The following is a 15,415-nucleotide window of genomic DNA, read 5'->3' on the forward strand; positions in this document are numbered from 1 at the left end:
CCACACACACAAAAAAAACTCAAAATGGATAAATGACCTAAATGTAAGATTGCATACTGTAAAACTCTTAGAGGAAAACATAGGCAGAACATTCTTTAACATAAATTTGCAGCAATATCTTTTTGCATCCACCTCCTAGAGAAAATAAAAACAAAAATAAACAAATGGGACCTAATTAAACTTAAAAGCTTTTGCACAGCAAGAGGAAACATAAAAAATGAAAAGACAACCTACAGAATGGAAGAAAATATTTGCAAAGCGACTGATAAGGGATTGATCTCCAAATATATAAACATCTCATGCTGCTCAATATCGAAAATACCAAACAACCCAATCAAAAAATGGGCAGAAGATTTAGTAGATACTTCTCTAAAGAAGATATACAGATGACCAAAAATCACATGAAAAGATGTTCAACACTGCTAATTATTAGACAAATGCAAATCAAAACTACAATGACAAAACTTAAACTTTTCAGAATAGCCATCATCAAAAAAATCTACAAGGAATAAATGCCAGAGAGATTGTGGAGAAAGCTCTTATACTGTTGGTGGGATTGTAAACTGATACAACCACTATGGAGAACAGTATGGAGGCTCCTTAGAACTAAAAATAGAGCTATTATATGATCCAGAAATCCTACTCTTGGGCATATATCCAGAGAAAGCCATAATTCAAAAAGGCACTTGCATTACAATATTCATTGCAGTGCTGTTTCCAATAGCTAGAACATAGAACCAACCTAAATGTCTATTAACAGATAGGTAGATAAAGAAGATGTGATACATACATACAATGGTATATTACTCAGCCATTAAAAATGAAATAATGCTATTTGTGGTGACATGGATGGATCCATGACATGGATGCTATTTGAGATTGCCATGCTTAGTGAAGTAAGTGAGGCAGAGAAAGGTATATATCATATGATATCACTTATATGTGGAATGTAAAAAAGGTACAAATGAACTTATTTATAAAACAGAAATAGAGTCACAGATATAGAAAGCAAACTTATAGTTGCAAAGTCAGAAAGCAGGAGAGGGATAAACTGGGAGATTGGAATTGACAAGTAACTAGTAAGAACATACTGTATAGCACAGGGAACTCTATTTAATACTCTGTAATTACCTTTATAGACTTCCCTGGTGGCTCAGATGGTAAAAGCGTCTGCCTACAATGCAGGAGAACAGGGTTCGATCCTTGGGCTGGGAAGATTCCCTGGAGAAGGAAACAGCAACCCACTCCTGTATTCTTGTCTGAAAATCCCATGGACAGAGGAGCCTGGTAGGCTACAGTCCATGGGGTCGCAAAGATATAATGACCTTTATAAGAAAAGAATCTAAAAAAGAGTGGATATATGATATGTATAACTGATTAACTCTGTCATACAGCAGAAACTAATGCACATTATAAATGAACTATATTCCAATAAAAATTAATTTTTAAAATGTGCAGAATTCATAAATACCCATTTTCCAAAGAAAATTTTCCAGTAGCTACCATATACATGAAAATTTCTCTGCATCATTAATCATCAGGAAATGCAAATAAAAACCACAGTGAAATATTACCTCACACCTTCCAGAATGGCTGTTAACAAAAGAAAAGTGCTGACAAGTGCTGGGAAAGATGTAGAGAAAAAAGAACCCTTGTGTTCTGCTGGTGAGAATGTAAATTGATACAGCTGTTATGAAAAATAATATGGAGGTTCCTCAAGACTTAAAAATAGAACTACTATATAATTCAATTCCAGTTCTGAATATATATCTAAAGAAATGAAATAGCTATCTTGAAGAGATCTCTGTACCCCATGTTCGTTACAGCATTATTTATAGTAACCAAGAAAACAGAGGATGAGATGATTGGATGGCATCACTCAGTATCCAAACTCAATGGACATGAGTTTGAGCAAGCTCCAGATGGTGAAGGACAGGGAAGCATGGCAGGATGCAGTCCATGGGGTTGCAAAGAGTCAGACATGACTGAGTGACTGAAAAACAAGACACAGAAACCACCTAAGTGTCTTTGACAGATGAATGGATAAATACACAATAAAACTTTATGCAGTCATAAAGAAGGAAATCTTGTCTTTTCCACATCACGGACTAACCTGGAAGGTATTCTGCTAAAAGAAATATTGCAGAGAAAGAAAGACAAATACTTCATGATCTCACTTATATGGGGAATCTAATAAAATTGATTTCATAGAAACAGAGAAGAGATTGGTGTTTGCCACATGCAAAGAGTGTTGGTTAGGGAAAATAGGTAAATGTGATCAAAATATAGAGACATTCAAGAGCTAACATGGAAAAAAAGATGTCCTTTTCATCATATGGGACTGGAATGCAAAAGTAGGAAGTCAAGAGATACCTGGAGTAACAAGCAACTTTGGCCTTAGAGTACAAAATGAAGCAAGGCAAAGGCTAACAGAGTAATCCCAAGAGAATGCACTGGTCATAGCAAACACCCTCTTCCAACAACACAAGAAATGACTCTACACATGGATATCACCAGATGGTCAAATACCAAAATCAGATTGATTATACTCTTTGCAGCCAAAGATGGAGAAAAAACAAGATCAGGAGCTGACTGTGGCTCAGATCATGAACTGCTTATTGCAAAATTCAGACATAAATTCAAGAAAGTGTAGAAAACCAATAGGCCATTCAGGTATGACCTAAATCAAATCCCTTATGATTATACAGTGGAAGTGACAAATAGATTCAAGAGATATGATAGAGTACCTGAAGAACTATTGACAGAGGTTTAAACATAGTAGAGGATGTGGTGATCAAAACCATCCCAAAGAAGAAGAAATACAAAAAGGAAAAATGAGGAGGCCTTACAAATAGCTGAGAAAAGAGAAGCTAAAGGCAAAGGAGAAATGGAATGATATACCCATCTGAATGCAAAGTTCCAGAGAAGAACAAGGAGAGATAAGAAAGCCTTCCGAAGTGAGCAATGAAAGAAATAGAGGAAAACAATAGAATGGGAAAGACTAGAGATCTCTTCAAGAAAATTGAAGCTTCCAAGGGAACATTCCATGCTTCATGGGCACAATAAAGGACAGGAACAGTATGGACCTAACAGAAGCAGAAGATATTAAGAAAAGGTGGCAAGAATACACAGGAGAATTATACAAAAAAAAAATCATAATGACATAGATAACCATGATGGTGTGATCACTCACCTAGAGCCAGACATCCTGGAGTGCTAAGTCAAGTATGCCTTGAGAAGCATCACTACAAACAAAGCTAGTGGAGGTGATGGAATTCCAGCTGAGCTATTTCATATCCTAAAAGGTGATGCTGTTATAATGCTGCATTCAATATGCCAGCAAATTTGGAAAACTAGGAGTGGCCAAAAGACTGGAAAAGGTCAGTTTTTATTCCAATCCCATAGAAGGGCAATGCCAAAGAATGTTCAAGCTACCATACAATTGCAGTCATTTCACACACTAGCAAGGTAATGCTAAAAATCCTTCAAGCTAGGCTTCAACAGTATATGATCTGAGAATTCCAGATTTACAAGCTGAATTTAGAAAAGGTAGAGGAACCAGAGATCAAAGTACCAGCATCAGTTGGACCATAGGAAAAGCAAGAGAATTCCAGAAAAAATAAAATCTACTTCTGCTAAAGTCTTTGATTGTGTGTATCACAACAACCTATGGAAAATTCTTAAAGAGATGAGAATACCAAACCACCTTATCTGCCTTCTGAGAAACCTGTATGCAGGTCAAGAAGTTAGAACTGGACATGAAATGACAGACTGGTTCAAAATGGGAAAGCAGAACATCAGATTGTATATTGTCACCTTGATTATTTAACTTATATGCAGAGTACATCATGCAAAATGCTAGGCTGGATGAAATACAAGCTGGAATCAAGATTGCCAGGAGAAATATCAGTATTCAAATATTCAATAACATAATATTCCATGGTAAGAATTTGAAGGCATTTCCCCTAAGATCAGGGAAAAGAGAAGGACACCAACTCTCACCACTCCTATTTGGCATAACTCTGAAAATCCTAGCCAGAGTGATCAGGAAAGAAAAAGCAATTAAAGTCAGAAGTCAATTATCTCTGTTTGCAGATGACATGATTTCATACGTATAAAACTGTAGAGACTCTTAAGACATAAAAATATTCTAATAGTCAAGGAATTCAGTAATATTTCAGTATACAAAATCAGTTGTACAAAAATCAGTTTTGTTTCAATAACAATAAATATCCACAGAGAAATTAACAACATAACCCCCTTTGTAATAGAACAAAATAATAAAATACTTAGGAATAGGTTTACCAAGAAAGTTAGAGATCTGTACATTTAAATCTATTAGACATTTATGAAAAAATTTGAAAAAAAACAAATAAATGGAAAGATATCACATATTCATGGATTATAAGATGATATTGTGGAAATGACCTTATTACACAAAGCCATCTGTATATTTGGTGTAACCCCTATCTCAAATTCCATGGCATTTTTCATAGAAGGAGGAAAAAAAAAGAGTCCTAAAATTCATATGAAACCAGAACAGAGCCCAATTTACCAAAGAAATTCTGAGAAAGAAGAACAAAATTGGGGGCAATCATACATCCCAATTTCAAACTATATTACAAAACTATAGTAATCAAAAAAGTATCAACATATACATGAGTGGAACAGAATTGAGGGCCCAATTATAAAACCATACTTATGTTCAACTACTATTTGTAAGGGGCCCAAGAATATTCAGAAAGGGAAAATTTGTTGTTTTTGTTTTAGTGGCTTATGATGTCCAATTCTTTGCGACCCCATGAACTGTAGCCCACCAGGCTCCTCTGTCCATGGGCTTACCCAGGCAAGAATACTGGAGTCGGTTGCCGTTTCCTTCTCCAGGGTATCTTCCCAACCAGGGATCGAACCTGCATCTCCTGCATTGAAGGCAGATTCTTTACCGCTGAGCCAGGGTGGAAACACAAGGGAAAACTACTCTTTTATAAATGACATTGGGAAAATTAGATATTTACATGCAGAGGACTGTATCAACCCCCCCATACTACACCAGTCACAAAAATTAACTCAAAGCAGATTAATGATTTATGTGTAAGACCCACATATGTAGAAATCCTAGAAGAAAACATAGAGAAAATACTCCTTGACATTGGTCTTGCCAATGAGATTTAAATATAACACCTAAAGCACAAGCCAGAGAAACAAAAATAAGCAAGTGGGACTTGTAATCTGCTCAGCAAAAGACAAACTATTAACAAAATGAAAAGGCTCCCTATGAAATGGGACAAATTATTTATAAACCATATACCCAATAAAGACATATACATATACACCATGGTATACTGTTCAGCCATAAAAAGAAAGAAATCCTATCATTTATGGAAATATGAATGGTCTTTAGGGAGTTATGCTGTGAGAAATAAGTCATAAAATACAAATATTATCTGATGTCTCTTTTAAGTGCAAGCTGAAAAAAGGAAAGTTATAGAAATAGAAAATAGATTGCTGGTTGCCAGGATTTGGGGTTGGCATTGAGGAAAGTGGGGATTTGTTGGTCAAAGGGCACAAACTTCTAGTTACATGATGAAGTTCTGGGGATATAATATACAGTATGGTTAATATAGTTAACAATACTCTATTGTATACTTAGGAGGTGCTAAGAGTATTACATACTTAGGAGGTTCTTAAATGTTCTTACCACAAACAAAAGTAATTGTGTGAGGTGATGGATGTGTTAACTAACCTTATTGTGGTAATTATTCCACAGTATATACATGTAATGAATCATCACATTAACATCTTAACACTTACACAATATTATGTCAGTTATATCTCAATAAAGATGGAAAACAATAAGAATAAAAAACAGCAAAATACTCACTTTTAGAAGTGTTTCCTTCTCACTGACCTGCCAATGGCTTAATATGATATATGATGGCTTAATGTGACATTGCTTCCAGGGTAATGGGATCAAGTAATCAAACAAAGACAAACAGAGAAGCTGTAATGTTGAAATTTCAGACACTGACCAGCAAATGAAAAAGGTATTTGGGAGCAACAGAGAAATCATCCTTGCATTCTGAATCATATGCTTTGTGCTTCAGCCTATTCTGTTCTGAATATAGATAAGGATTAAAAGTGGGGCACTAGGTGATTTGAGAAGCCCCTTGCTACTTAATTTATACCATTTCCCTTTGATCTCCCATCTACTCTAGGTGTCAACTCTGCCCGCTCAGTTCCTCCTTCCTACCCACCACCACAGGACCCGTTAAACCAGGGCCAATACCTGGTCCCCGATGGCATCGCTCAGTCGCAGGTCTTTGAGTTCACCGAACCCAAGCGCAGCCAGTCACCATTCTGGCAAAACTTCAGCAGGTTAACCCCCTTCAAAAAATAATACCAACAGGGAGGCAGATAATTTTAAAATAAATAAAATTATATTTATAGATGGACCTTTTTTGGAGAAGCACTGTTGAAATTTATATATATATATACATATACACACACATGCATACACACACATACACAAAAACACACAAAGTCTTGAGTGTACACACCCACACACCCAACTACACACACACACTCACACTCACACTCACACTCACACATACACACACGCAGAAGGACCAAAAATGTTTTCTGTTGTTTTGGGCAAGTAAAATCTGTAGTTGGTAGGAAGAAGTACCAATGACTTCCAAACAGGTGATCCCTTAAAAAGTTTTCTGTTCTTATCCTGCCCCCCTCCCCTTTACTTTCAGAAACTTACATTTCTATTTGTTCCTTTTTTGTTGAAATAATCTTTTTGCTCTCCTGTGAATGATTCATTGACTTGTCATTATTAACATAGATGTGTTGTATTGTTTTTTACTTTCCTGATGATACTGATGCTGATGACTTTTGAATTTAATTTAATATGGTGGAGTTTGGGAGTTTTGAATTTCTTTTTTTTCCTTTTACTTCTCATTGGGTAAAGGAAGGATCCCCTTTCTCCTCTCCCTCGACTGATCATCTGCGAATGTTTCTGCAGCCCTGCAGTTACCCCAAATAGCCTTTTTCCTGCATCTTCTGTCCTAGTCATACCAGTCTGGACATGCTCTGTTGTGCCCTGTGACATAACTGCTCAATATTTCTATTGCTTTCACTGTGTTTTAGGTGTTGTGGAGGGATTGAAACTAAACAGAAGTAAGAGAACATCAGAGTAATGATACTAGAAGGGACTTTTGTTCAGAAAATGTTCTGCATTTGGGCTGTTTCTTCTTCTAGCACTGGGGGTTCCCATGTTGTAGCACTGCTGGGTCATGACAGTTTTGTATCTGGGGTTTAGTTTGGGTCAGTTATTCTCTTCTTCATGCCACTTTGGTTATGGGGTTTCTTCTAGGCTTCTTCCTCCCCTAACTTAAAAAGTCTGAACTAGAAGCAAAGAGGCTGAGACTCTGCCCCTTGAAGGAGGGATTCAACTGTCTCCAGTAACAGGTAGGTTTAGGATATGGTTCCCCACTGCAGTCAGTTCAGCAGCCTGGTTATACCTGCTTTACATTTGCAGATTGTTTAGGAAGCATTGTTCAGAGTCTGTGAGAGGTCAAAACAGAGCTCACCTGACCAAGATCATCAGCTGTATTCAAATTATTGACCTAGACAGAATCCAGGGCTGAGAGTAATGTAGAAAAGAATAAAGATGGGGATGGAAAGAGACGTCCTCAGTCCAAGATATGTACTTAAAGTTCCTAACTTAGGTGTAACTTGCCCCATTGTTAGCAGATTGCATGGATAATCTTCCATGGCTCCTTCCATCTTCCTCCCTGTTTTCTTTCTTTCCCCTGCTCTCCCCTACACAGGAGGATTGCTGGTATGAGCATAATTAAAGCACTTCTGGAACTCAAAGAATGCCCTATTTCCAACATTCTCCCATCCCACCACATTTGAAGTAAGCAAGTGAGAAACCCAGAGGACACTTCCCTGTGGAGAAAGGATCTGAGGCAGAGTTGCTGCCCTCAGGTTCATTTTTGGCAGGCTTTACACTTCCCACACAAAGAGACAGGCTCCCTATGTGTACTCCCTATTCCTCCTCTCCACATGGCCTCTTGGGTAGATAGACCTTGAATTGTAAGAAGAATGTAGTACAAAGGAGTAAAGATGGGCCCTACTATGGAGCGCCATTCTAGTGAGGAGATTGAGTCTGTCCTGGACCCTGTGGGAGAAGACTTCATCATGAAAGGACCTCAGCTTAATGAGCAGCAGCTGTGGCTGCATGGGACACTTAACATAGCTAGCTTGATTGCTGCTTTTATGCTTCCTGATCCAGACCAGGCCCTGTCCAGCCTGGGAATTTTTCCTCTTTGGGAATCAAATTACAAGCTGTTTAAGCTCACATTCCACCACACCCAAATGAGACTTGAGGAGTAAGCCAAGGATAAGCCTGAATTGAGCAGAGGGCTAGAGCTCGGGACTGGCCACCACTGCTCAGCACAAGACCCAACTACTTAAGCTCCGTTGGCAAGGAACCTGGTACTGAGTGCCTAAGCTAAATTGACCTCCCTGTCAAACAGAATATCTGGCTGTGTAGGCCTCCCTTGAGTGTACATTATTTTCCCACTTTCCATTCTTTCCCATTAGGCCTGGCCTTGACATGTTTCTCCAGAGCTTGGGGGCACACCAAAAGGGGATTCTTGGACAGGTCCCTGGAGCTACAACTTCTCTTGGCCAAGCTCCCTCCCACACCCCCTTCCTGCTCCCCTGGGACTGTGTCCAGGGAAGCAGGACACAGAGCTCCAGGATCAGGGATTATCACCTCTTTTCCACCTACCTCTCACTCACCCAACTCACTGGTCTCATCAGATGCCAATAACTTGTGAGAACAATAAGAAATCAGTTTACCATTGGTCAGAAAATTCACCTAACCAATGACAGCAAGCAGACCAGTGATGGACAGCCTCAAGGGGATCCCCCATTACCTGAGTTCAGAATTCAAGCCTATTCTATGTCCCCACAGCAGTGCTCTCCCCAAGGAATCTGTAAATCTCTGTTTCTGCATGGCCCAGAGATCCCCTTTCCTCACTTCAATGAGGCCTGGATTTGCTCTCCAAAAGGCTTGGAACCTGCCATAGAATGGCCTAATCCAGAAGCTCAACTCCTCTTTCTCCCTCTCTCTCTCATCCCTTCTACATGTATATCTCTAAAGGATGTGTAAGGACAGCAACAAGAGAGTTCTAACAATTCTAGTGTGAAACCAAATAGTGATCTTTTAGTGCTTTGGGGATGGGGTGGGCTGGGGTGGATGGATGGGCAACAGTGATTTTGATTACCCCTGCTGCTCTGCACTTGCCAGTTTATTATTTCATTTCTTCTATCTGATTGTTTGACCCTGTCAAACAAGTGTCAAAGTTGTGTGTTTAAAAAATGTTTAACAAAAATATGATGTTGTAATGACACAAAGCCTTATGAAAATATTTATGGAGTTCAATAAAAGAAGTAAAAGACACCTCTAGGCATAGCTCTCATGCTATTTTGTGTGTGTATGTTTTACCAAGTGCTAAATAAAGGGAATTTGCCTGGTGGGGGCAGCTTATCCCAGCCTCGCCTACCAGTCCTGTTGTTCTATAGCCAGGCATACGATGGGCTGTCTGTGGCCTTCCATGTCATTTCTTAAAGAGTAGGCCACAATAACCAATTTTGATTCTGTAACAGAGGCACTTCAAATGTCTTTATGGGTAGGACTGTCATTCATGTCACTTCACCCTTTGACAAGTCTTAAAGACCCATTCCTGACTTTGCTCCTTTTCCTTGCAGCTGCCAAGTCCAGTACTTGCCCTGTGCACTCTCACATGATCTTAAAAGCTGCTTTTTGAACCTAACCAGAATACATATCACTTAGGAATCCTTCACCTCCAGCTATTTCCTAATGCTTCCAGTCCTGTTTCCTCTGAAATAGACATATTTATCCATCCCCCAAAGTGTTTATTTCATCATGGTGTCTCCTACACATACATGCTCCTTGTTGTCCACAAGGCTCCTGTGTGGTATTTTATGTTACCCAGCAGAGACACAATAATAGTTTGTATGTTCTGGTACTACTTCACCTGCCTTTCTCCAGAAGAAATAAACACTGATCCCAGTAAAATGCTTATTTGTCACTCATCTCCCAATCTGCTTCAAACTGATCTCAGAGTTGCTTACTCTTAGAGTGTTCCTGGGTATCACATGAATTGAGGGGAGTTGGAAGCAAGAATATGGAATGAGCTGATACTAGCATATGAATGAGTATCACTCTCTATATTCTCCTCAAGAGCCCTGTCTCTTTAAGTTTTCTAGCATAGGCTTCCAACAGATGACTACGACCACCGGTCCTTTTGTCTCTAGTACCAAGAGCAAATAGAAGGAGGCCCAAGGTCTCTGCTGTGGGTTTTGGCTTACTTCAGTGTTTTAGTCACTGAGGCCACCACTCTACTGCTTAGCCTGCTTAACTTTTGGACCCTTTGGAATTTCCCTATTTATATTGACCTGCTTACCCCTGCCTCCCAGAGGCTTCTGTCCTGCATAGAATAGAATGCTGATTAGATAGACCTTGCTCACCCAGGCCTTTACCTATCAGGTCCAAGATAACAAAATGAGATCTCAGCATTCCCCCAAGTACAACCACTTGCAGTGCAACAGTTTAGCCTGGTCATAGGTATATTAGACCATCTGGGTTTCCCAACATGGTTGGAGAGGAATTTTGGAGGTTACTTCATGTTCACTAGAAGCACACTATTCTGGTTCCATCTCTCCCAATTCTTTCTTTTTTCTCTAGTAGGCCATGAGTGTTTTCTCATATGATTGGGGAAGAGTGAAAGGAATGGTGCATGGTCCTTTGTCCTTCAGAAACCTGTATTACTTCTATTTAACTCACCAATAGGTCCTTCAAGGCAGCTTTTTAGGTGAGGCTTTGTCCATCTCCACAACAGCCATGCTGCCAACCAACTGAATTAGATTCAACTTGCATGTCCTAAGTATATAATCTGGGCTAGGCCTTGTGGTTGGTACACAAGAGATACCAAGATGACTAAAATAAAATCTCTGCCTACAGTCTCAGAGTTCAGTGAGAACATATAAACATGGGCCATAAGAAGGATGGATGAAGTCCTCAAGGCACTCAGAAAATGGAATGGTTAATTCTGATTGAGGAACATCTTTGTAATCAGTCAGGATAAGTTTAGTGTACTGCAGTAAGAGATATTCCCTCAAATCTTTTTTTCCTTGTTGTTTATCCATTTTATTTTTTTAATTTATTTATTGTAAATTGAATGATAATTGCTTTACAATATTGTGTTGTATTCATACATCAATATGCATCTTAATGGCTTAACATATAAGAGTTTATTTCTTGCTCATACAAATCCTACTCTGAGTCCAGGCGACTTTCCAGAGCAGCTATCACCCATGTGATAGTACACAATCTGGGCTTCTGCTGCCTTGCTACACCTCCATCTCAAGATGTAGTTCTATAATCACCACAGCTGAAGAGAGAGCCCTAGATTGTTTCTCACTTACAGTTAAATTCTCTAGCCAGAACTGATCATATGGCCTCATCCAACTTTAAGGAAACAGAAAACTGTAAAAGTCCTACAAACTCAGAAGGGCAGGAGAACTAGATATGAATGAACATTAGACATCTCTACCAAAGAAGGAAATGTTTGAACTAAGTCTCAGAAGACAAGGAAAATTCTACCATATTGTGAATGTTAGAGCAATTGAGAAGTTAGGGGAAAGAGTTCACACAAGACAACCCTCCCTTCTGACACCAATTGAGAGTCTAGGGATCCCAAATAACACCCTTCAGTTCAGTTCAGTTCAGTTCAGTTCAGTCATTCAGTCGTGTCCGGCTCTTTGCGACCCCATGAATCACAACACGCCAGGCCTCCCTGTCCATCACCAACTCCCGGAGTTCACTCAGACTCACGTCCATTGAGTTAGTGATGCCATCCAGCCATCTCATCCTCTGTCGTCCCCTTCTCCTCCTGCCCCCAATCCCTCCCAGCATCAGAGTCTTTTCCAACGAGTCAACTCTTCACATGAGGTGGCCTAAGTACTGGAGTTTCAGCTTCAGCATCATTCCTTCCAAAGAAATCCCAGGGCTGATCTCCTTCAGAATGGACTGGTTGGATCTCCTTGCAGTCCAAGGGACTCTCAGGAGTCTTCTCCAACACCACAGTTTAAAAGCATCAATTCTTCGGCGCTCAGCCTTCTTCACTGTCCAACTCTCACATCCATACATGACCACAGGAAAAACCATAGCCTTGACTAGACAGACCTTTGTTGGCAAAGTAATGTCTCTGCTTTTGAATATGCTATCTAGATTGGTCATAACTTTCCTTCCAAGGAGTAAGCGTCTTTTAATTTCATGGCTGCAGTCACCATCTGCAGTGATTTTGGAGCCCAAAAAAATAAAGTCTGAAACCGGATGCCATGATCTTCGTTTTCTGAATGTTGAGCTTTAAGCCAACTTTTTCACTCTCCTCTTTCACTTTCATTAAGAGGCTTTTTAGTTCCTCTTCACTTTCTGCCATAAGGGTGGTGTCATCTGCATATCTGAGGTCATTGATATTTCTCCCTGCAATCTTGATTCCAGCTTGTGTTTCTTCCAGCCCAGCATTTCTCATGATGTACTCTGCATATTAGTTAAATAAGCAGAGTGACAATATACAGCCTTGACACACTCCTTTTCCTATTTGGAACCAGTCTGTTGTTCCCTGTCCAGTTCTAACTGTTGCTTCCTGACGTGCATACATGTTTCTCAAGAGGCAGATCAGGTGGTCTGGTATTCCCATCTCTTTCAGAATTTTCCACAGTTTATTGTGATCCACGCAGTCAAAGGCTTTGGCATAGTCAATAAAGCAGAAATAGATGTTTGGTTTGATAATTCACTACAAGACTCACAGAATTCATTGGTATACTCATAGTTATGCCTTATGAAACCTAAATGATACAGATGAAAATCAGCCAAGGGAAGAATCATAGAGCGGAGTATAAGAAAGTACCAAACAGAGAGCTTCAATTTTCCTATTCCTGTGGAGTGAGGACAATGTTACTTTCCAGAATAAATATGTGACAATATGCATGGAGTATTGCCCCCAGGAAAGCACACTCAAGTTTCTTAAGATTTTGTTAGAGCTTTATCATTGCACTTGTGGCTGATCCCTGTATACAGTCCCCTCAGAAGATGAACTGATACCAGGTAACTCAGCGCCCCCACCATAAATCACATTGTTGGTGTGGACAAAAACCCCATCCTAAATCACATTGCCATCCAGACAGAAAATTAGTAAGGAAACACAGGGCTTAAATAAAACTTTAGATCACATGGACTTAATTGAAATTTATAGAACATTCCATCCAAAAGCAGCAGACTACGCATTCTTTTCAAGTGCACACAGAACATTCTCCAATATTGACCACATGCAGAGCCATAAGGTGAGTCTCAGTAAATTTAAGAAAATTAAAACCACATCAAGCACCTTTTCTTATCACAATGCTATAAGATTAGAAAGAAACTACAATAAAAATTACAAAAAATACAATATGATATTTAACAGCTAAAGGATCACTGAAGAAATCAAAGAGGAAATAAAAAAATACCTAGAGACAAATAAAAACAAAAGCACAACAGTCCAAAACCTATGGGAGACAGCAAAAGCAGTTCTAAGAGGGACGTTTATCACATACAGTCGTCCTCAAGAAATACAAATAAATCTCAGATAAAAGTCCTGACCTTACACCCAAAATATCTAGAGTAAGAATAAACAAAAGTAAAGTTAACAGAAGGAAAGAAATAACATCAGAGAAGAAATAAATGAAATAGGAACAAAGAAAACAATTGTAAAGATTAATGAAATTTAAAGCTGGTTCTTTGAAAAGATAAACAAAACCAATAAAACTTTAGCCACACTCATGAAGGAAAAAAGGGAGAGGACTCAAATCAATAAAATTAGAAATAAAAAAAGAGAAGTTAAAATTTACTCTGCAGAAACACAAAGGGTCATTAGAGACTACTATGAGCAACTCCATGCCAACAAAATGGACAACTTGGAAAAATGGACATATTCTTAGAAAGGTGCAAATCCCAAAAGTGAACCAGGAAGAAATATAAATTATGAATATACCAATCACAAACACTGAAATTGAAACTGTGATTTTAAAACTCCCAGCAAACAAAAGTCCATGACCTGATGGTTACACAGGTGACTTCTATCATACATTTAAAGAAGGGTTAACACCTATCTTCTGAAACTGTTGCAAAAGATTGCAGAGGAAGGAACACTTCCAAACACATTCTATGGGGCCACTACAATCCTGATACCAAGGCCAGACAGAGATACCACAAGAAAAGAAAATTACAGGCCAATATCACTGATCCACATAGATGCAAAAATCCTCAACAAAACACAAGCAATTTGAATCCAACAGTACATTTTAAAAGACCATACACCATGATCACAGGATTCATCCCAGGTATGCACGGATTTTTCAGTATTTGCAAATCAATCAATGTGATACACAGTATCAACAAACTGAAGAATAAAAAATATACATTTCAATAGATACATAAAAGGCTTTTGACAAAATTCAGAACACATTTATGATAAAAACCCTCCAGAAAATGGACATAGAGGGACTATACCTCAACATAATAAAGGCCATATATGACAAACTTACAACTAACATCATACTCAATGGTGAAAGCTGAAAGCATTTCCTCTAAGATCAGGAGAAAGACAAGGATGTCAACTCTCAGAGAAGAAAAAGAAGTAAAGGGAAACCAAATTGGAAAAGAAGAAATTAAACTGTAACTATTCACAGATGACATGGTACTTACTATACATAGAAGATCCTGAAGATGCTACCAGAAAATTTCTAGAATGCATCAGTGAATCAAATAAAGTTACACGTTTCAAAATTAATACACATATGCAACAGAAATCTGTTGCCTTTCTATACACCAACAAGGGAATTCCAGAAAAACATATACTTCTGCCTCACTGACTACGCTAAAGTCTTTGACTGTGTGGGTCACAACAAACTGTGGAAAATTCTTAAATGGAAATACAAGACCAACTTATCTGCCTCCTGAGAAACCTGTATGCAGGTCAAGAAGCAACAGTTAGAACCGGACATGGAACAACAAAATGGTTCCAAATTGGGAAAGGAGTAAGTCAAGGCTGTATACTGTCACCTGCTACTTTAGCTTATATACAGAGTATGTCATGCAAAATACCAAGCTGGATGAAATTCAAGCTGGAATCAAGATTGCTGGGAGAGATTACAATAACCTCAGATATGCAGATAACACCACCCTAATGGCAAAAAAAAAAAAAGAAGAACTAAAAAGCCTCTTGAAGAAGGTGAAAGAGGAGAGTGAATAAGCTGGCATAAAACTCAACAT

General features: G+C 38.7%; 1 protein-coding gene across 20 annotated transcripts in view; it reads left to right on the plus strand.

Annotated features, from left to right (window-relative positions):
* Positions 1–9,576, plus strand: part of ARHGEF9 (Cdc42 guanine nucleotide exchange factor 9) — a 554,493-nt gene extending 544,917 nt beyond the window's left edge. For 15 of the 20 annotated variants that reach the window (XM_070366260.1, XM_070366259.1, XM_070366262.1 and 12 more), the window contains one exon: positions 6,216–9,571. In XM_070366260.1, coding sequence (XP_070222361.1) covers positions 6,216–6,397 — 182 coding nt within the window. In that variant the 3' untranslated portion in view covers positions 6,398–9,571. Of the gene's footprint in view, positions 1–6,215 lie in introns of all 20 variants that reach the window. The other 5 variants (XM_070366264.1, XM_070366268.1, XM_005890990.3 and 2 more) reach the window with 2 other exon arrangements.
* The last annotated feature ends 5,839 nt before the right edge of the window (positions 9,577–15,415 follow it).

The sequence above is a fragment of the Bos mutus genome, chromosome X (genome assembly GCF_027580195.1).
Source record: "Bos mutus isolate GX-2022 chromosome X, NWIPB_WYAK_1.1, whole genome shotgun sequence".
Classification (NCBI taxonomy): domain Eukaryota; kingdom Metazoa; phylum Chordata; class Mammalia; order Artiodactyla; family Bovidae; genus Bos; species Bos mutus.